This window comes from Tenrec ecaudatus, chromosome 5 (genome assembly GCF_050624435.1).
Source record: "Tenrec ecaudatus isolate mTenEca1 chromosome 5, mTenEca1.hap1, whole genome shotgun sequence".
Classification (NCBI taxonomy): domain Eukaryota; kingdom Metazoa; phylum Chordata; class Mammalia; order Afrosoricida; family Tenrecidae; genus Tenrec; species Tenrec ecaudatus.
Genome location: NC_134534.1, coordinates 18,724,084 through 18,746,784, shown reverse-complemented (window position 1 = coordinate 18,746,784; position 22,701 = coordinate 18,724,084). Strand labels below are relative to the sequence as shown.

Here is a 22,701-nt window from a genome sequence, read left to right as displayed (position 1 = left end):
AAGTAGTCCTTCCCAATGTATGTACAGGTACGAATAGAATTATCAGGGCTTTCCGGCAGCGCTGCTCGCCACCTGTGGGGTGGAGCAGTGGAGGACCGAGGACGCTGGAGGAAAGGCGTGATTTGGCTCCCACAGTGCTCAGGCCTTTCTCCCTCGGGGACACCGTGGATGGAGGAGCGCCTACTTGCTGACGTATGATTGTGTAGACTTCAGGAAAGATCGAGGCATTGCATCCCCCTGAATTTATGAAAATATTTTCTTAGGGAAAATTTAAGGATTTTTAAAAAATCATTTTTATTGGCAGTTCCTACAGCTCTGATCACAATCCATATGTACATCCATTGTGTCAAACACACACACACATATATGTATATGTATATATATATATATAAGTTCCCATGATCATTTTCAAAACGTTTTCTTTCTGCTTGAGCCCTTAGTGTCCGCTCCTCATTTTTCCTCACCTTTCCCCATCCTTCCTCTCTCCTGAACCCTTGAGAATTTATAAATTACTGTTTTTTCATGTCTTACACAGATGGATGTCTCCCTTCACCCACGTTTCTGTTGTCCATCCCCCTGGGAGGGGTTATATGTAGATCATTGTGATTGGTTCCCCCTTTCTCACCCCACCTTCCCCTTCCCCTCCAAGTATCGCTACTACTTTCACTGTTGGTCCTCAGGGATTCTCTGTCCTGGATTCCCTGTGTTTCCAGCTCTTACCTATACCAGTGTACATGCTCTGATCTAGCCAGATTTGTAAGGTAGAATTATGATAATCATGGTGGGGGAGGGAGGAAGCATTAAAGAACTAGAGGAAAGTTGTGTGTTTCATTGGTGCTGTACTGCACCCTGGCTGGCTTGTCTCTTCCTTGTGATCCTTCTGTAAGGGGATGGCCAATTGTCTACAGAGGGGCTTTGGGACTCTTCTCCAGACTCCCCCTCATTCACATTGATATGATTTTTGATTCTGGGTCTTTGATGCCTGATACCTGATCATCCCATCGACACCTGTGATCACGTGGGCTGGTGTACTTCTTCCATGTGGACTTTGTTGCTTCTGAGCTAGATGGCCGCTTGTTTACCTTCAAGCCTTTAAGACCCCAGATGCTATATCTTTTGATAGCCGGGCACCATCAGCTTTCTTCACCACATTTGCTTATGCACCCATTGTGTCAAGAAGGTGAGCATCATGGAATGCCAGGTTATTAGAACAAAGGGGTCTTGTGTTGAGGGAGTACTTGAGTTGAGGCCCAATGTCTGACGGCTACCTTAATACTTAACATATAAATATATGTACATCGATCTATTTCCCTATCATTATATATAAATAGATTTACATATGTACCAAGCTGTAATTAGACTTCTATAAATGTCTTTTGCCTTACAGTTTTTTCCTCTATTTGTAAGGATGTTTTGAAGTCCATGTTTTCTTTTTAAAATGCCATCAACAATATTTTGTCTTGAAAACATGGTTGGAAATAGAACACAACACTGTCCTTGGATTTTCATTTGGAAACTCCAGGCAGACCTTAGAGAAAGCCTGAGTTCCGTTCCAGACATGGCAGTCGAGGGCCTGTTGCGATAAAGGGCACTCTGTGTACACTCTGCTGGCATCTATTCCGTGTGCAGTAGCAGATTTTGGGAAAGTTTGACTTGTTGCAAACAGTACCACCAGGCGGCTCAGAAGCAGAAAGAACGCAGTCTATTGGGAAACTGGCGCCATCAACCTTCCCTTGGTAAAGATCGCTGTGTCTGCACATCACAGTGAAGCAAGGCACGATAAGGCGGGGCCAGCGGGTACCAGCCTGTGACTATGATCCTGTGTATTCATGCTACTCACTGTATACTTTGGATCCGGCCGATCCTCAGAAAAATAATTATCACTAAGGAAAGATTAGTGGTAAATTCCTACAGTTAGCCCCCCCCCCACTAAAAATGAATTAATAAACTTGTGGATGCAACAACAAAGCAGAAGAATAAAAACCCTTTTAGGGAGAATTGATTCATAGTTACCATTCCAAACATTCTTTGACTCCATCATTCAGAGGATTGACGAAAAATAACACCAAACAAAATTCCGCGCTGCTGTTGGATCAGATTTCTTCTCTGTGTGGCCAGGTACGGTGTAAGGACGGGAGGGAAAAGGCGTGCATCTCGTTCATCTGATTTTACATGGTAAACTGGTTTCTTTGACATATATCGTATCATTTGGGACCGGATTCAAAGTAAGATATTTTGAACTTGCCATAAGTATATTCTGCAAGTAATTCTCAAGTACTGTGCAGATGTACTGATATTTTGAGAGGAGACTTTTACAGATAACCCATAGGACTGCTTTAAAGTTTTCAAATGTTTGAACACGTTTACCACTGGTTAAAAGACTAGTTCAGCATCTGATTTCAGTGCTGCAGAAGCAGTCATATGCTTGTCGTTATTGATATCATTGACTCATTTTAAGTATAGTTGTGAAGAGGAAAAATAAACAGCTTTGTTTTTCAGTTTATTGAATTACTGTATTTATGGAAAAAATTAAATGTATAAAATATTTGTTGCAATGTTTCTATAGCATTTCCTTATTATTACAGCACAAACCGATCTTGCTGGAAGAAAATGATTCTTGTAGTCGTTTTCCCATATTGTTGATTGTTAGGTGCTATTGAGTCATTGTGCCTCCATGTGCCAACTCAGTGTGAGAACGCACAACAGAACAAAACCCCTTCTGGCCCAGCCCATCTTCCCCGCTGTCATGTTTGAGCCCATTAGTGGCACCCGGGGTCACCTCAACCTGTTGAGGGGCCTTCCTCTTTTTCACCGGCCTTTTCCCGTCTCGAGTGGGATGTCCTTTTCCAGGACTGCCCTTCCCTGATAACATATCCAATAGACGTGAGATGAAGTCCCGCCCAGCTCATTTCTAAGGAGCCTTCTAGCTGTACTTCCTCCAAGAACTAAGGTGACCGGACGTCCCGCTTTTGAACAATTTTTCCTGCATCCCGTGGCATTTTTTAAAAGTCCCGATTTTTGGAAAGAATGCATGACAAGCTAGGGTATACGGTTTTTGGCTGCCATGTGGCTATTTCACCAGGATATGAGTTTTATCAACGGTGTCCCACTTTACCAGCGTTAAAATCTGGACCAAGACTGATGTGTTGCCAACATCATAATTCAAATGCTTCAGCTCTTCTGCAGTCTTGCTTAGTCCTTGTTCAACTTTCCCACGCTTATGACGCCGCTCTGATCAAATCTTGTTGATAATTCCCTTAGATTGTAAGATTCTTGATGTTGTCTGATTACCTAAAACTTTAGGTTTTAGCCTCTTTTTTTCCCCCCATAAAAATTGATGGTCTTTTTGGATATCCCACCAGTGTGTGGAGCTGCTGAAATGTCCTTTGAGAGAATAACCAAAATTTAGCACTAACTTGTGTTTTTTTTTTACCTGTGCATAAACATATTTATTCATATTTATAGAGTTTTCATTTTTTCTGAGTCTCTAGAGGTGCAAATACTCTGTGATCTTCTCGAATCATTAAATTCACTTTTCATTTTTATCTACATGGAGGAGAGATCTTGTTTCTTCCTAACTTGTGTTTTTATCACTAAAGAATATCAGATGTGTCACATTTTGAATTTTGAAATGTATCCTTCATTTTGCATCTAACGTCTGTACCACCGTGCACTCGGGACTCTTATGTCGCTCCCCAGCTCTGATGGTGGTATGGGATAAGTGTCCGGCTGTGCACTGCAAGGTCAGTGTCCAAAGCCACCAGCCCCTGTCCAGGAGAAAGATGAAACCGTCTGCTTCTGAAAAGATTACACTCTTGGAAGGAGCTGCTTGGAGTCAGGATCTACTGGATGGCAGTGGGTTTGGATAGTGATGATTTTAACCTTTACTTTTAAGGAACTGATACTTCGATAGAAAAAAGTAACTGCAGGTGTAATAAAACTGTAAATAAGTAGACTGTGGTAGAGCATAAGAGGAAAGAGACCTGTTGATGATAATATAGATTAATATATCGATTAGTAATATATTGATATCGATAATATATTGATTAGGAATATATGCATATAAATCTTATGAAATGGTATATTGTTTGTTTAAAGAAAAAAAAAACTAAAATCGAAAAACAAAACCTGTATCCATATTTTAACCTAAATAGCTTTCAGATTCCTGGTGTCTAGTGGTTAAGGATTTTGCTGCTTTCTGAAAAGTCAGTAGTTTGAACTCCCCGCCAGATAAAAGTATTGCAGCCTGTCTTCAACAAGATTCCACCTTGGAAACCCGATGGGGCAGTTCTGCACTGTTCTGAAGGCTCTCTGTGAATTGGAATTGATTCGACAGGGGTCTCTTCATGCTGGGAAATGGGAATAATTCACATCTCAATCATCTTACGTTTCCTGGCGAAACAAGGCAGAGGGGAAGGAATGCAGTGTAGTATAAAGTCCCAAGCAGAAGAACATAGACCTGCAAAAACTTGGGTTACGCCCCAGCTGTGTCAGTGCTGGCTCTCAGTCTCTTAAATTGTAAAGTGGGCGTAAAAAATCACCCCCTTTGACCTTTTTCAAAGACTTGTACTGCAAACCAGGTTGGAATAATTTTTATAATCTGAAGAGTGGAACATAAGGACTGGTTACCTCATTTTTTAAAATTGTGATCAATATGTGTGTATCAGAGTACGTGCCATGTCTGCATTCTGCACATGTACACTTGAGTGACAGGCACTGTGTTCACCCCGCTCTGCAGCTATTACCATTATCCGGCTCCTGATTGTTCCAAAATTGGTAGCTCCGTTGTTAGCTAATTAAAATGTTGTGCTTGGAGATTATGCCGCTCAAATCATAGTCATACAGATGTGAAATACTTTCCTGAAATTTATAGAAGACTTAATATTCTCTAGATACTTTGAAGATCTGATTAAATGTGCCTAACTTGGATATAGAGACTTTTTCAAGTCAAAATCAGCTACATACTCCTGATGAGTGTAACAAAGTTCACTACAGCTTTAACCTTTCCATTTATCAGAAATGCACAGCACGGACCCTAGAGGCTAACCCTATGCTATCGTGTCTTATTAATAAATCATAAGTTCAGTTGTTCTGTTTTAGCTCCATGGCAGTAGATGGCCATTTCTCTTGTTATTGAGCCACGGCTATGGAATGGTAGAACTGACACAACCTGTAAAGAATGAACAAACGGGGTGTGCGTGACCCCAGCATATCCCATGTGTACTCGAGTATAAGTCGAGACTCCTTATTTTACCACAAAGAACTGGGGGCTTTTTCAACAAAATATGTGCTGAAAAACTTCGGCTTATACTCGAGTATATGCAGTAAATAAAAACCTTTGAAGAGTGAAGTTCATTCTATTAGATCAGGATAAGCCAATGTTGACCTCTTAGAGAATCATTTTTAGCCGAGAATTTTGTGCCTGGGAAATACTTTTCCCACAGCAGAACTCACTGCTATTTTGTTTGCTATAGCTACCACTCTATTTCCATGGGTGAAGGTGGAATGGGTACTCGGGTTTGAAATTTTATTTGGCCTTTAAATTCTGGGAGTAGAGCGATCACCTGAGCTGATGGTCATCCAAACAGTCAGAGGCCATCGGACGATTAGTGTATATGTGCGGACAAGGAATCAGAATCTAAATCTGTTATTGTTATTGAATGCAGGAAACAATTTAAGAACGCATTTATTTTGTTGGAAGTTACATACAGCCTGTGGACTTCTAATGTATTTAGTTTCATTTCTGTAGCACATGTTAAATTAAAAGTAGGCTTTCTCAAAACTGGCTGTTTCCTTAGGTGCAGGGGCACGTGCATTCTGTGAAGCTGTCGCTGTCAGTGAGCTGCACGTACCAGCCCCAGTATGTCAAGGAAGGTAGACAGGGCCTGATCTAGCAAAGTGAGGTGACGGCCTAAGTTTTGGACCAGACAGTCTTATCATAGTTATGTGAGAAAGAAGAACATATATTTCTATCTATAGAATAAGATATATATCTTTTATACTTGATGATTTTCCACTGCTACATATTTTCACTCTTTAACATTTAATGCTCGATCACATGACAGACATTTAACTAAAAAGATATGGTACAATAAAGAAAAAGTAAGCATCTTTTATTTTTCCTTATTTTGCTCCCTAAATAACATGGTTGTTTTTATATCTGTTCATAAAGAATACATACATTAAGAAGCAATAGCAATGACATTCGTACTTTAAAATACCAATGTACCGAGTGTCATTTATCTCATGTTAGCCAGTCAACTGGATTACACAGCTGAAAGTGACTGTGCATCGCATCTGAAATCTTTGCAAAGCCCTGCCTGCACATCCCCGCGGTCGCCGGCCTCGGTGCTAAAGCATTTACTGAGGGGTGCGGAGTGAAGCAGCGCCTTTCTCTGGCGCATCAGTGAAGTGCAACTCTCAGAATTACACGGGAGTCTTACTCAGTGCTTAATCCAGCTGAGCATTTACCTGAATATGATGTGAGTTTTAAGAAGCTTATTTAATAAACTACATGGCCAGCCAAGGGACTACAAAAATGAATGTTGCATTTGCTCAAGAATCAGGCGACTGTGTGTTCTCTGGCACATAATTCATGGTCCTCTCTACAGTTTGTCCCATGAAGCTGCTGATTTTTAGGAACAGAAGTGCCTGTGTTTCCTTCAGATGTATTCTTATTTTGGAATCAAGACAATAATTCATCGGGTTAAAGGGGTTTAAAATGATGGCTGGTGATGGCAAAGTCTGGTGAATCTCCCAGTCTCTCGTTTGCAGAGAAACAGATTATACCCAGACCCTTAACTTGAGGCCATTGCTGTAGCTCTCAATGGTGAAGAGAAGACTGCGTAGACTGCCTTTCTCTGTGTGTTTTAGCTGTCTACCTCTGTTTGCGGAGGAGGTGGAGGGCGTGTTGTTTCTGAGCTGTTGCGTAAGCGTGCATTACTCTCTACATGTTCAGTAGTGTGCTTTAAGGGGACAGGCATCCTATAGCACTCTTCCAGAGTGATCCTCGGCACAGCCCCCTGACACCGGCTCTCTCTTCTCCAGGTTGGAGCTCTGTTTGTATTGCCTTGCACTGTCAGCAAGATACTCATTCCACCACCCAACCCACTCCAGTCAAGAAAGTGGAAAGACTACATTGCTAAAAAGCCCAGGACAGTCCATGGTAAGTAGTCGCTCTTTCATTGGTTTCAGAGGTGCAGCTCTCGTGATGAGCGTCTGGAATTTGAAGTAGATGCTGTTTTCAGGGACTGTTCCGCAGCTTGTTGCGCTCACTAAGCACGTGAGGAAGTGTGGCGGGAACCCTGCTGGGCGCCCCTCACAGGGCGACTGTACTGTGTGCTTATGGCAGATGCTAACAAAATCAGAAACCGATTTATGCGGTGGAAATCGAGTCCATGGCACTTATCCTACATGAAATCATGCTATGAAAATATACTATCCAAGTGAATCTTATAAAACGACAGTAGTATATCTTAATATACAAGTTGAAAGTTCTTGAAAGCAACACTACATATGCATTTATATTTAAGACTGACTAGTAGGAATTAAGTCTTTTGACGTCTAATGAAACATCAGTCTATACTGGACAGCTTGTCCAGTATATTTTTCTGATTGTGACTTTTTCTAACTTTAAGTGGCTTGCTCTATGAGAGGTTCTTATTTTAAGGTAATTTATTGATTTAGAACAGTGGTTCTTTACCTTCCTAATGCTGCGACCCTTTAATACAGTTCCTCATGTTGTGATGACCACCCCCCAACCATAAAATTATTATCATTTTTACTTCATAGCCATCATTTTGCTACTGTTATGAATTGGGTGACCCCTGTGAAAGGGACGTTTGACCCCCAAAGGGGTCCCTACGCCTTTGAGAACCACTGATTTAGAATATATTCTTGGGATATTTTTGCATTTTGTCGGTAGCTATTAGAAATACCTTATCGTGTGGCTTTGATTAGATTTCTTTTTAAATGACCACCTCTTGAAATTTGGGGATTATTATTGGTAACATCTGAAAAATACTAAGATGTGTATCACATAACAATCTTAGAAGCCAGATTTTCGATTACCAATTAGACTATGCCATTAAGGACTAATCATGTCGATACTTAATACTTTTCCATATATAATAAACATGTATATTTCAAAATGATGAGTATATGTATTGTAGAAATAGAAGCAAAATCAAATTCTACAGCCAGTTATTAAGGTGCGTTCTGCCCATGGCATGTATGTACGTGGAACTCTCCCATTGCCAGAGCTGGTGTGAAAAGAAGAGCCAAGTCTCAGCTGGTGTAAAAGATGGAATTACTCTTGGATCAAGAAAATGCTCTATCTGTTTTCCAGTGCCCAAGTGAACAGCCTCTTTCAGTCCCCACATCATACGTCAGCTTTCAGCTCATCCTTCTAACCCGTGTCTTTCCTTCCGTAGAGCCTCCCGGATTACATGTCCGGCTGTTGCTCCTGGTGTCCCGCAGTCTCCCACCCCTGAAGTACACTTCACACTCCTTTCTCAAACGATTACCTGCTTTGATTCCCTGGGTTCATTCGGCCATTCGTGTAGTCTCACCTTTCTCTTCTTTATTGAGAATTGGAGAGAGGCTGTGGATCAGGCCTGCTAGCGTGCTTGCTCTGGGGCAAGTGGTGAGCAAGATGAACTTGGTTCATGAAACCATTTGCTGCAATGCAGAACGTAGATCCTGAGAAGTCACGCTCAGTTTTCTTTACTGTGACATAGCACTGACTGGCACCAGGCAGACGTCATCCTCGAGAGAGACGGGGTGGGAAAAGTAGAGTACGCAGTAGTCATGCCTTTGTGTTGAGAACGGCTCAAGGTGCGTGTGGCCATGCACCTGTATTTACTTTCCTTAAATCTTCACCTTTCTCTCTGTGTAGACTGTAGTGCTTTTTATTGTTGAGAAAACACCTGGCAGAAGATGTGCCACTTGTCACACTTAGCAGTTTCAAGCAGTAGAGTTCAGTGACGTGGGTTCCGTTCTGCTGGTGTGCAGCCTGTCTCACAGGTGTGCCACATGCAGCTGTCGTGGTACCTGCTGTTCGAGAAAGTAAAGCGAGCTTGTGAGACGGATGCCATCCATGCCGCGCGCACCAAAGCTGGTGCCCCTGTTTTCTTCAGTTCCCGAAGCTGAACATCGAATGTCCAAGCAAGATACTTGGATCCACAATCTGCGCATGGAAGCAGCTGTCAAAAGATGAAACAACACATCCCATTGTGTAAATCTGCCGCACAAGACCTCTTGCAACTACTGAAAAGCAAAGATGTTACTTTGAGGACTGGAATGTGCCTGATCCTAGCCCTGGTCTCTTCAGTCATCTCATATGCAGGTGAAAGTTGGGCACTGAATAAGGAAGATTGATGAATAATCCATGCATTTGAATTGTGGTGCTGGCCCAAAATCTTAAAAGTACAATGGGCTGCCAAACAGACGAACCAATCCATCGTGGAAGAAGTACCGTCAGAGTGCTCCTTTAGAAGCAAGGATTGCTAGATTTCGTCTCAAGTCCTTTGACCTGTCCCAGGAGAAGGTAGAGCTTGGTAAAGTGGAGATGCAATGAGAAAGAGGAAGACTCACCAAGAGGGGTTGACGAGGGGCAGCGACAGTGGGCCAGCATGACCATGCTCAGGATGCCCAGGACTGGGGACAAGAGTTTCCTTCTATTCTACAAAGGGTCCCTGCGATTAGAAACTGGCTCAATGGCTGCTGACAACAACAAGCTGAACATATTTACCCATGAAATAGAATGCTGTGTACATATGTATTAGGTCGAACCATATGACAATAGTTTTCATACTTCTAAACCGATACGTATCACCAACATTCCGGGGGTTCACATAAAATGGGCAAACAGCTCCGCTAGAAGTGTGCTTAAATTCGAACTGCGAAAGAGCTCTTCCTCTTTTTCACAGTCTTCTACTTTCCTAAGTTTGAAGTCTTTCTCTAGGGATTCACTAGAGTCACCAAATTTGTAAACATGTGCTCTTTGAAACGCACCACCAACAGTTAACACACTCAGCTGCTCACTGTAAGGTTTGGTGGTTTAAGTTCACCCAGGGGTGCCGCAGAAGAAAGCTCCGACATCTGCTTTTGAAAAACCAGCCACCGAGAACCACAGGCTGGGAGCTCTGATGTAGTGTTCCTCATCGGTACTACATCGCACCCTGACTGACCCATCTCCTCTCCTAAACCCCTCTGTGAGGGGATCTCCAGTGGCCAACAAATGGGCTTTGGGTCTCCACTCTGCACTTCCCCCTTCATTCACTATGGTATATATAGTCTATATATATATATTTTTTTTTGCATGATGCCTTATACCTGGTCTCTTTGGCACCTGGTGATTGCACAGGCTGGTGTGCTTCTTCCATGTGGGCTTTTTGCTTCTGAGCTAGACGGGCGTTTGTTCACCTTCAAGCCTTTAAGACACTAGACACTATCTCTTTTGATAGCCGGGCACCATCAGCTTTCTTCACCACATTTGCTTATGCACCTGTTTGTCTTCGGCGATCTTATCATGGAGGTGTGCAGCCAATGATATGATTTTTTGTTCTTTGATGCCTGATAACTGATCCCTTCGGGACTACGTGATCACACAGGCTGGTGTACTTCTTCCATGTGGGCTTTGTTGCTTCTGAGCTAGATGGCTGCTTGTTTATCTTCAAGCCTTTAAGACCCCAGTCACTATATCTCTTGATAGCCGGGCACCATCAGCTTTTTTCACCACATTTACTTGTTCACCTGCTTTGACTTCAGCAGTTTTGTCGGGAGGGTGAGCATCGTTGAGTGCCAATTTAATAAAAGAAAGTATTCATGCATTGAGGGAGTGCTTGAGTAGAGGCCCAAGGTCCTTCCGCCACCTTAATACTAAACCTATAAATATAGACACATAGATCTATTTCCCCATCCTCATATATATATTTGCATGTACATGTCTTTGTCTAGACCTCTATAAATGCCCTTTGACTCCTAGCTCTTTCCTCCATCTCCCTTGACTTTCCTCCTGCCCTAATACCATGCTCCGTCCCCACCTGGGTTACAGCTATACCTCTTCTTTATGTAACCTTACCCTTGATTATTCCCTAGCCAGCAGCCAAAACATTCAGGGGAAAGGGGTTATTTGGTTCAATGAGAAAGCTGTTAAGGCAGAAATCATAAGGAAAACAATACTCACACAGTGTGAATACCGCATGTGAAATTAACATTGCTATGCATTCATGCACTCACGTTTGATGTGGATCGCTGCAGCTGCAGAGCCGTACTCACTGTGCACCAACCCTATTTCCAGCCTCCATGTCCTCAAAGGGCAATAAACAGTCTTCTGGCAAAAGGCAGAATCCACCCGACAGGTGGGGAGGGACAGAAGTGCAGAGACTCCCCTAAGACTAGCTTTCGGCTCTTCATGGCCATCTTGCTCTCACGTGGCATCAGGTGGCTTGGACTCAGAAACACTTTGGTGTGGTGGTGAGAATCACTAACGGGGGATGGGGCAGTGAGGAGAGGTTAAAGAGCCTTCAGGTAGGCTTTCAAAAAAAGTATCACTAATGATAGTTTATATATCTATGCGCATATCAAATATACATGTATGCAGACACACATCAAAGTCTGTGTGGTGAGTTTGCTAACAGGACCATCCCTGAATCCTTCGGTTCACATGGCTAATTTTTCCACCTGTGCTGCGTTTTTAGTTAGTGACATAATTGGCTGCTTTTGTGTAGTTCCAGATGTTGACGTGAAAGGAGAGTGTTGCAGCTATTATTTCTTGGTACGAGGTGATGGCAGTGGAAGATGTAAAGCAACCCTGATTCACTCAGCCAACCAGATCAACGGCTCGTTCGCACTCAATTTAATTTATGGAAAGATGAAAGCAAAGACGGAAGAAGCTAAGCTGAGTAAGTGTCAACTGTAGGTAGGAACGATGTTTTTATGTTTGTTGTACTCGTGGTGAATTTACATGTGGAGGAAACGATGACGTGGGGCTATCGCTGACCCCTCTGGCGAAAAGCACAGGTCAGACAGGCCTTCACTTCTCCATCCTTCTCAACCGATTCCTGACACCCACCGTTTTCCTCCCACAGCACTCTACATTCTCCACACATTCCTTCTCTGCTGGGCTGAATAATGCGTTACCATGGTCACACAGAACTCACAGATGATGCTCATGGTTATGGGGTTTCGTGGGGAAGTTACACCGGTTACAATTCAAGTCAGAAACACACATGATAAGCAGAGCAGTGTCCTTCCTGCAGGCAGGCCTGTCTGACTCGGTCTCTGCTCTGCTCTGCTCAGGTAGTATTAGCAAACCCCGTTAGGGCTGCTAATAAAAACTCAAAGGAATGTTGCTCTACTGTAAGCCACAACCTCAAGACACTCAGCTCCAGCACCATGGATAAGCACACAAGCTCTCCAATTAGGTGTCCAGAGGAAACCCACTCCCCAAAGCAGCTTCCTACCAAAAATTTCTCGGCTTTACTTGCTCCGTGGGCTGGGGAGTCAACTGCTCAGTCTCATACTTGGGCTCCTGGTTCTGCTGCTTCTACTCTGCTGTGGGTCCTTTTGTGTCAGAGCTGTCTCCCGGGTCTAAGAGGGTCTGTGTTCAGGGGGTCTGAAAGACACACCATAACCCTGGCTCACCTCCCTTTCTGCTTTTGTTAACAGTCACTCACAGTTGAATCCTCTAAGCCAATCACGATCTTCCCCTACCTTCTTACCCAGACCCCTCAAGAAAACCCAGGCCCTTGTAGTGGGAGTTAACAAGGGTTATGGCTCGAAACACTATATCATATCATTCACCGCCTGGCAGGTGTCAAGTGGGAGAAATCCTAGATGTTTAATTACATTGTTTTCTCAGACTGTGCCCTCAGTAAATTCACCTTGTATTCTGAACACATTGTAACACATTTTTACGATTTTAGGGTGCAACTATTTCATTCTTCTTACTAATATCTAGAGAAGCCAGCGTTCCCAAAGATGAAAATGTTAGTGTTTCTTTAAGCACCTATTTTTCTCTGTTTTCATGTCTATTAATCAAGCCTCTTGTTCTATTTCACTGCCTGCCTTTTCCTTTTCTACCCGTGCTGTGCTAATCACCTGCTGCTGTAGGACAAGCCATCTAGGTTTAGTGGCTGAAAACACCAGTGCATTTGTGTTGCTCATTGTCCTGTGGGTTGAAGTAGCTCAGTGGGTGGCTCTATTTTGAGGTCTCTCAGATGATTCCAACCATGTGGCACCTGGGGTTCATGCCCTGGGAAGGCTCACCTGGGTTTGTTGTCCACAAGGTCTTCATGACTCGCCTGCTTGGCTCCTGAGCTAAGGTGGCGGCACCGAAGACTTGGACTTCCTCTTCACGAGCCCCTTTCTCAGGCGACTGTTGGCATCCTCCCACTCTGGACTCACAGGAGTCTGAGGCTTCTTCCATGCAGGCCACCTGTTCCAGCTGCCTGGTGTTGTGTGATACAGCCTCAGTTGTCATGCCGTGTCCCTGTCACAAGCCCAGAAGCATAGTGGAAGGGCCTACACAAGGAACGAGTAGCAGGACACATGGCTCCCTGGGAGGCCCCCTGAGCGTCTAGCCTACTGGGTCCCCTCTGTGCTCACTGAAGGGGTTTGAACAGCTGGAAGCTACAGGAACTTCTACTCTGCTACATACCTTCCCTGGATTGCAGAAGCAGGTCCAAGTTCACAAAGTTGGCGAGTGCATGCTCGGCTGCCTCGTCGTTGTTTTATTTTGAACTAAGCAGTGCACCGGTGACTGGCTTCCTTCCCCCTTCTTTAGGTTAAAACCAGTTTTCTGGGAACTCTGTACTGAGGTATAATAACGACTTTTCCTGCTTTTCAGGCCTTCCTTTTGACTTCCTGTCCCTTCCACGTTTTTCTGGGGAACAGATTGTACAGAGAGAGAAGCAGTTAGCCAGAGCTCAAGCTTTGGCTTTGAAAGAATGTCTCAGTAAGTAACAATTTGCATGTTTCATCCTACTGTGAGAATGCTGACTTCAGAAGTAAGACATCATCCTTCTCACCTACGGTTCTAACCCTCGTGCGGCTTCCTCCGCCCTCCACTGTGCCTTACGTGTGGCCCTCGTTTCTTCAGCTTTCTTTCTCTGCTCAGAGGGGATGAGAGGAGCGGGAACCCCCACTTTGTTTGCTTGTTTGTTTTTGCCAGGTTCAGAATATGCGTTTTTATCTGTATGCTACTCTTTAGATCTACAAAAATGATTATCCTGGAAAATTTTGTGTTTCATTGTTCTTTATTCTAGAGAGATCCCTAAGTTTTCTTATGATTAATTTGGACTAGCTAGTTAGATCTCTTGATAAAATTTCTCTTTACAGGTAAATTTTGACAGCAGATAGATAGAAACTGAAAATAGAAGACTGTGAAAGTCCAGAGATATTAAAATATTAGGTCAAACATTGATTCTTAGAATTTAATTATAACTATCAGTAATAATTAAGAACTTTGTGGACTCTGAGTGCCATTGGTATGGAGGGTTTTTTCTTTTTTTAATTAGGAAATTAAGACTTATTCAAAGGTCATGTTTTAAGAATTTTTCCCTCTCTATTATTTAACATTAAAGAACATATTCTTACTCTGTTATTAAATATTGGGTCCCAGTTTTAATTTTTTTAAGTACTAAATGTTCTTTGTTACCTAATGTGAACTTAAAATTCAAGCAATTAATTGATATAGAATATAAAAAAATTAATTCAAATTGTAAGAACTTGAATAGTTGCATAAAAAAGTAGGTGTGCAGTAAAAAACAGCAAGACTTTTTTTTAAGCAATGAAAAATATTTTGAGTTCAGTAGCCTTTATGTAATGGAGGATAATTTCATAACACTTGATTCCGTTATTTATGTAGGGATTATAAAATATTTCAGCAGTAAAAAGTTGATAATTGTTTAATCTCAACATCCTCTGAGCTATCTAGGCTGTTATAACAAATAATGCATGTGATGACTTTAACAAACAAATGTATTTCCTAGAGGTTAGGATGCTAGACTTGTAAATTCAGGGTGCCGGCCCTAGGAAAAAGACTTTTTTTCTCTACCTGCTCTTTTTAGCTTCTTTTCTTTGGGAGAGCTTCATAACCCCTGTGCCCCATCCTCTTCCAACTGCGACTGTGCGGATCACAGCCCCAAGTGTAACTCCTACGCCCCAGGGCTCCATGCAGAGCCAGGAGTCCACCCAATTCTCAATGGAGAGCGACTGGAAGCACCCCTTCTGCAAACAGAAGCCGGACAGTGATGCCTTCCATTACCACTCCTATCTACAAGTTGTGTTAGAAGGCCTGGCCAGGACAGTCAGGCAGGAATGATAAATAAAAGGCATCTAAATTAGTAAAGAAAAAGCAAAACACTTCCTATTTGTGGATAATACAATCTTATATATAGAAAATGCCAGATACTCAGCAAGAAAACTAATAAACTAATTGAAAGTTTCAGCAAAGTGATAAGATATCAGAATTGCTTGGATATGAAATTAGATTCATACAAAAATTATTTGAATTCCTCTACAATGAAAAAGAGAACTTGGGAAAAGAAACCAAGAGAACAATACCATTTTTAATAGCCATTTAGATGAAATACTTAGGAATAAACCTAACAAAGTATGTGTAAAAGACTTACAGAAACCTACAAAACGCTGCTGCCGGAAGCCCAAAGAGGCTGGCATACATGGAGGAACGTACCATACTCAAGGACAGGGACAATAACATTGTGAAAATGTCCGGACTGCCCAAAGTGATCTCTAAATAATCGACATTCTTTAAAGAGATGGAAAAATTAAAATCCAGTTTTATATGGAACGAGACCTGCCTAAGCAAAGCACTGCTGTAGAGGAACAAAGCCAGGTGCCTCACACTCCTGGATTTCCAAACCTGCTCTACAGCCATAGTCATGAACACAGCCTGGGAGGGCAGCCTGGTGCAGTAACAACTGACAAAGCGATGGGATCCAGTAAATGGGGAAGAGAGAGTCTCTAACAAATGCTGCTGCTGTTTCCTGATTTGACCACTTCAGACCCTCTAAACTTTCCACCGTGAAGGATGAAGCATCAGCTTTGCCCCTTCACCGTTACGTTCTTGTGCTTACTGCTTACAGGATAGGCTCGCTGCTTTAGGTTAAGGCGGTTGTTAGTTTTCACTTTATTATAACCATATGGAGGTAAATTGCCAAAGAAAGATCCGAAGCCCGTCGTGTTTTAGATTTATGACTTCATCCTTACATCCAGAATTAAAGTTTCTCGGGGAGTCAGAGGTAGACATCAGCAGCCCAAGCCTATGGAGCAGAACACTTAGCACATTGCAGAGAGCTTACATCCTGGTTACAGGCAGGGCTGGTCAGAGTACGACTAGTTCCTTCTCCAGACTCCCGAGTTCAGAGCATGATGCTGTGGAAGTCAAAGTCCCTGAAGGCTAGAGTCATAAGACCTCACCCAGCCCCTCCAACAACCTTTCAAAAAAAAACAACTAGTGAGTCTTTCTGGAAGTTCTATTTTAAATTAGATGTTTTATATGACCATCTCTAAATTTATCATCTGGCAAGTTTTGCTGTAAACGTCCCCTGCTCCGTCTTTCAGTATAAAGGCTTTTACTTGATCCTTTAAGTTTTACCCCAGCCTCGCCATCTTCCATCGTGCTTGATGGTTCAGGGTCTAGGACTCAATTTCAACCAAAAAATCAGAACAGAGCTGCCTGACTGTAAAGGCCAGAGGGGGGCGGGACTGGAATTCTCACTGCTCCTGATTGACGCAGGCCTGCTCACTGTCCAGTGCGTCCCTGCCGCCATCCTCAGCGGGCACGGAGTTGGCTTTGCCTCTGCTCTGCTGACTTCGCTACCCTTTGCCATCATCCTCTGTCTTCCAAAATGTGTTGAACGCCATCAGTATTTATCATATCCCTTTTTGTTCTTCCTTTATTTTGTGTTCCTCATGGTTTTAGATGGGGGAAGAATAAATTTATAGAAATGGCCAGGCTGCACCCTGAAACTGAAACTCTTAGCTGCATTTATTTATTTTTTCTGGAAACTATTAATATAAAGCCACTTTTAATGCTCGACATTATACCTTTTAAAACTTCCACAGATTCACCATTACTGTTGATCTGCCTTTGGGCATTGATATATTACTTTCAATCTGTTTAATTCACCTCACTGGAAATTTTTACAAGCCCCTGCGAATGAGATCAAGATCAAAGTGGACTACACAAAACTGTTAATTTGCTCCAGAAATTTACTTGTTTCACTTTTGAAAAATATTTTCTATAAAAGAGTAGAACGTGAGCTCTGGAAAGACTTTAAAATAACAGTCATGGGGCTAATTGTATTGATTTGTTGTCTTACAGAAAGGAGAGTGTTGGCAGAGCAGCCTGAAGCTGTGTCTGTGGATGAGCTCAAAACTCTGTTACTACTCACGAGGGAACACTTTTTGCGTCAGTTTAATGCTGTTATCCCTAGCACAAGTCTATTAAAGACAGGAAAAACCATCTCCAGTAAGTTAAATGGTAAGGTATATTTTTTTGCGGGGGGTGGAGGGTAGTTATAGAGTGTATTGGTCAAATCCAAACATTGTACAAAGTAGAATAGTGATATATTTTTAGATAACATGTGTTCCACCCATTACTCGCTAAATATGGTGAGATTCCAGAAACCAAGCCGTCATGCCAAAATTGGTATTGTGAAAAAATAGAGATAGATGACCATGTCGGCTCACAAAATACGGAGGATGGCTTCATTACAAACTGCCAATTTCACCGCCAAGTCATCTCGCTACACAGCTAACCGAGCTCCTTACACAGCTGCCAAACCGTCGTTCTATGGCTGCTGGACCACTGAGAACCACTGTTCCCTGAGCTCCTTTCACCTCGCCTTGGCGTTCACTGCTGCCAGGATGCGTCACTAGCGCGCGTTGTCAGATAGTAGCTGCTTCACTCTGTTGTACATGCACAGTGTGGCATAAGGAGCGAGTCGGGACGTGAGGAGTCCCCAAGTCCCGCACTGTGTTGAGGTTATTGTGACTCACAGCGACCCTGTAGGACAAGGCAGAACTGCCCCTGTGAGACTCCAAGACTAAACTTTGCAGGAGTAGAAGCCCCTCTTTCTCCTTAAAGGGTGGGGGGGGGGGGGCGTGTACACATAATGTGCCCTATTTCTATCGTTTAAATGTTCTGTTAACTTCTTCATGAAGTATGTTTGGTGGTGGTGTTTCTGAGCAGAGGGGAGAGCATTTTAAGAGGTCTTGTTATACTACTCCTAAGCTGCTGAAGTTAGTGTGTTTCTGTGAAGCTAGATTGTCATAAAATGAGAAAAGTAGGACCTGCCTGGTAAACTTAGTGTAGCTGAAATGACTATGTTTAGATGTTCCATATCTGTTGTTTATTATGGCTGGAACTTCACTGGGAAGCAGGGACTTGTTTGTTTTTATCTACTTGCATGCCTCCTCAATTGTAAGATTTTTATTATAATGAATCTGAATAGAGTGAACCGTGTTAAATTCTTCAGACAAATTCAAGGACTGCCTGACACATCTTCAAATGTCGGGGACAATTTTTCATTTGTATTCCGTGAGAATACAGTTTTTACTTTGTTTAACCCAGAGTTAAGTGAGAAAGTGACCATAGATTATAATTCATGGTTGTATCTGTTGAATGCCTTTTCTGTGTTTGGCCTCTTTCATTTAGAACAAATTTCCCTAAAAATAGCAAAATTACACTTTTCTTTGACTTGAGTCCTAACAGTTTTTAATGCGGTGTTCTGACTTCTAGCTTGTGTATTTTATTATGGGAACATAGTGAAAGCGCCAATTTTTCTTTTTCGTTTCCAGAGTACTTTTCGATGTCATTTTTCGGTCTACGCCATCAACGAGGCCTTGCTACACACTTAAAATAAGTGCCGTGCAACTAGTCCCGGGGGCCCTTATAGATGTGCAGATAAATACACACACACTGCCATCTGTGGGTTATTAGCCAGCTCTCACATGTCTGCTTCTCAGCACTTACGCCTGTGTATTTGTCTGCCTCAGACACCATCCCAGCGGAACCTGACTCCTCGGGCCTGACAGAAGCCAATCATCTCGAGTGGCCAGAAAAACATGTTCTTCAAAACCTGGAAACTTTTGAAAAAGCTAAACAAAAATTGAGGTAATCTTTGAATCTGCTGTAAGACTTCTTACAGTTCAGAAATTTCTGATGAGCTTTTCTTAATCTTTAAAATCGTCTTTATGAAATGCTGCCTGATAGATAGCCTTCTGCTGACTGAAATGCACGCGTGCGCACTGTGGACGCATAAGTACCGTGAGAGGGGGGTGCTCTTCTCCTTCCCCTGGACTCGCCTCCAGCCGTCCAGGGCTACTCGCAGGGAGCATTTTGTGATACAGCTTTTGAGATTCTTTCCCACAGTTTGTGAACTGACACGCTGAACTTTGGTGCATTTAGATGCATGGCGGAGCAGTGCATGGCTGGTTTGGGAGGGTGTGGAATCTGAGACTGAACCCAGAGACTAACCGCTGCTCAGAAGAGCTGCTCAGCAGCCAGCCACGGAGTAGGAAGAGGGCAGCGGTTCTGCTGCAGCCCCAGGCTCGGTCCCTTCAGGGCACCTGCGTAAAAGGGAGCAGGAGCAGCAACCTCTCTTGTCCTGCCGCCTGCTGAGCGAGCCCCTATGGCCACTCACAGACTCCGCCCAGAAGGGATCCCTGAGAATCAGGACAAGCTGTAGCAATGGCTCCCGTAGCCGGGATGGCACCTGGAGGTGGTCTTTGAGAAAGCTGGCTGCTTCAGCCAGGAACCTGACAGACGTGGGGCCTCTGCAGGTTAATTCACAGAACAGTCAGATGGCAGAGTTTCCCACTGTTGTCAGAAGCCTGAAATGTCTGCTAACAAAATAAGAAGGTGCTTTTAGACAAAGGCAATCACCTGTGGTGTGAGTTTTTTGCCTCATCTTTGAGATGGTGATAGCAATCTCATTTATGCTTCTTGTATTAAAAATATGAGATTAAATATGAAAACTATTTTGTAGGCTTGCAAACACAGAAAGATATATAAGGTTTTATCAGTGCTATTATTATTTTTTTAACTCCAGACATATCTTTGTAGTGTAATTTATCACAAACTGGGATTGTAAATTGCTTTGATATTCTCATGTCCAAGATTCTATATAAATGCAAATGATGTATTTCCCTATTGTATCTAGCTTATAAAATGATTGAGTGTGATAGTCATTATGGAATGTATGTGAGTCACTATTAGTGGGTAGCTTTAGAGGACTTAAATTGAAGTTCTGCCCTCCTAACATAACGTTCAGAAGAAAATAGTTTGAGTGTTTGCTGTGGTTATTTTTATTAGGTTTCTATTTTCACGTTTACAATAGAGTGAAAGAAAGGTGAAAGGGACTCTGCTCAGCATACTGATGTAGAGAGATGTCCTTCTAAAACCGTCATGGCAACCGTTAAAGCATATGCTTATCCGTTGTTCTTGTTAGGTTTTGCGTGAGTTCTGAATTGTAGTGATCCTACGTAAGCACCAGTAGAAAACGCTGCCATGCTTACAGTTGCTGTTGAGTTTCGGTCCATTGCTATAGCCACTTTGTCCATCCATCTCATTGAGGAGCTTTCTCTTTCTTTGCTGGCCCTCCCCATTTCCAAGCACAATGTCCCTCCTAATAACATTTCAGAGTACATGAGACGAATCTTGCCTTCCTCACTTGGAAGAAGCAGTCTGGCTGTACTTTTGCCAAGACAGGCTCGTGCATGCTTCTGGCAGCCCCTGTCACTCTCTGTTCTTCCGCAGCACCATTCTCCAAGGCATCGACTCTACTTCAGTTTCCTCGTTCATCATCTAGCTTTCTAAAATCATTATTAATCTAGAGAGATGTTCATATCAATTGTTACAAAGAAGATGGAAACAAAATGGAGAAAATCATTTATAAAGGACTTGGCTGCGATAAAAGGGGAAGAAAACTTTGGAATTTGACATTAGCAAGTATAACTCCAGATTTCAGTATTTAGAACTCTCAGAAACCCAGAGGAGCTATTCTGCCCCGCCCTATAAGGTTGCTGTGAGTCAGAATCGGCCCGATAACCTCGAGTTGCGTGCATGCCTATTGAAGAATGCAGTCGTTGATTTGCATCAGTAAATACTTTATAGCCTCTTCACGGAAAGCCAGCAGGATTGTGCCCATGTTGTTAATGAGATTTCCTTCAATCCCGATGGCTGTGCCGTCTAGTCCACCATTTTTGGTTATTTGCCCTGCTTACAGATTGGTGAAAGAACACACAGATCTGATGCATACCTTTCCTGAATTTGAATCACACAATATTCCCTGTTCTACTTGAATGACTACCATTGCCCTGTTCTTATGTCCCTCATGAGCATATTTGGGAATTCTCATTCTTTGTGATGGTATGTGTAACTTGTGATGATCCACCTAGTCGAATACCTTTGCATAATCAGCAAAAGCCAGAGAATCATCTTTCTGGTGCTTTCTGCTTTCAGCCAATATCCAACCAACTTCAGTCATGATATCTTTCATTTCACACCCTCTTTTGAATTTTTTTAGTTTCTGGCAGTTCCTTGTTGATGAACTGCTGTAATCCTTTTTGAGTTGTTTTCAACAAGATTTAACTTGTGTTGATGTTAATGATACTTTTCAATAATTTCCACATTCTACTGGGTCACCTCTCTTGAAAATTAGCGCAAATACAGACCTCAGAGGATCAGATGGCCAGGTAGCTATCCTCCAAATCCCCTGCTAAAAATTACTCAGCATTCTCTGCATTGCAATCATTTGGTAAAACATTGCAATTGGCACCCCATCAATTCCTGGAGCCATGATTTTCATTAATGCCTTCGGTGTACCTTGCGGTTCTTTCCTCAGTACCGTTAATTCTTGATCAACCTGAAATGGTTGAATGTTGACATTTCTTTGTGTCAACAGCCATGCCTCTCTTTCATCTTCTTTTGATGTCTGTTAGGTTGTTCCGTCTTTGTCCATAGAGTCCTTCAATGTGGCAGCTCGAGCCTTGAGTTTTCCTCCAGTTCTTCCCGCTTGAGAAGTGCTGAATGTGCTTTTTCTAGGGCTGGTCTTTCCACGTTTCCTTGTAGTACTTTGTTTTGTCTCCAAAGCTGCCCTTTGAGAGCTTCTGTTCAGCTCTTTTCATGTCTCCCATTTTCTCTGGCTACTCTATGGCTACGTTTCAAAGTGTCTTCTGTCATCCGTTTTTGCTTTTCTCTCTTGTCTTCCTAATAATTTTCTTTCTTTATGTAAACTGCCCTCGTGTCAATACACTGTTCATGATTTTATGGTCAATAATATTCAATCTGCCTATCTCTTAAATTCAGGTAGGATATGCTCAGCATCATATTTCAACTCTCATGGACTTGTTTTGATTTTATTGTGTTCCACAGTTAGCCCTTGCGTGGCCTTGTCTTGCTGATGATATTGAGCTTCTTTGTCCATAGTTTGAGTATTGTGGTTGATTTCATTCTTGTGTAGTCTATCTGGCATGGTCCACATGGACAGTCCACATTGAAGTTGAAAAGGTGATTTTCAGTGAATCAGTTTCTTCTCCTTTGACATGAAGGGTTAGTGCATAAGTTTGAATATTCATTCTATTGACTGGGCTTCTTTGTAGGCGTATGCATATTATTCTCCCAGTGGCATCATTGTAGTTTAGAATGGCTCTTGGAGTGCTGTTTTG

The 22,701-nt window shown here is 42.6% G+C and overlaps 1 protein-coding gene across 3 annotated transcripts in view; it reads left to right on the top strand.

Annotated features, from left to right (window-relative positions):
• Positions 1 to 22,701, top strand: part of MTBP (MDM2 binding protein) — a 64,942-nt gene that overhangs the window by 18,929 nt on the left and 23,312 nt on the right. For 2 of the 3 annotated variants that reach the window (XM_075549319.1, XM_075549318.1), the window contains exons 10-15: positions 2,046 to 2,118; positions 7,048 to 7,165; positions 11,733 to 11,906; positions 13,853 to 13,960; positions 17,354 to 17,512; positions 19,030 to 19,147. In XM_075549319.1, the coding sequence (XP_075405434.1) occupies positions 2,046 to 2,118; positions 7,048 to 7,165; positions 11,733 to 11,906; positions 13,853 to 13,960; positions 17,354 to 17,512; positions 19,030 to 19,147 (750 nt within the window). The remainder of the gene's footprint in view (positions 1 to 2,045; positions 2,119 to 7,047; positions 7,166 to 11,732; positions 11,907 to 13,852; positions 13,961 to 17,353; positions 17,513 to 19,029; positions 19,148 to 22,701) is intronic. The other variant, XM_075549320.1, reaches the window with a different exon arrangement.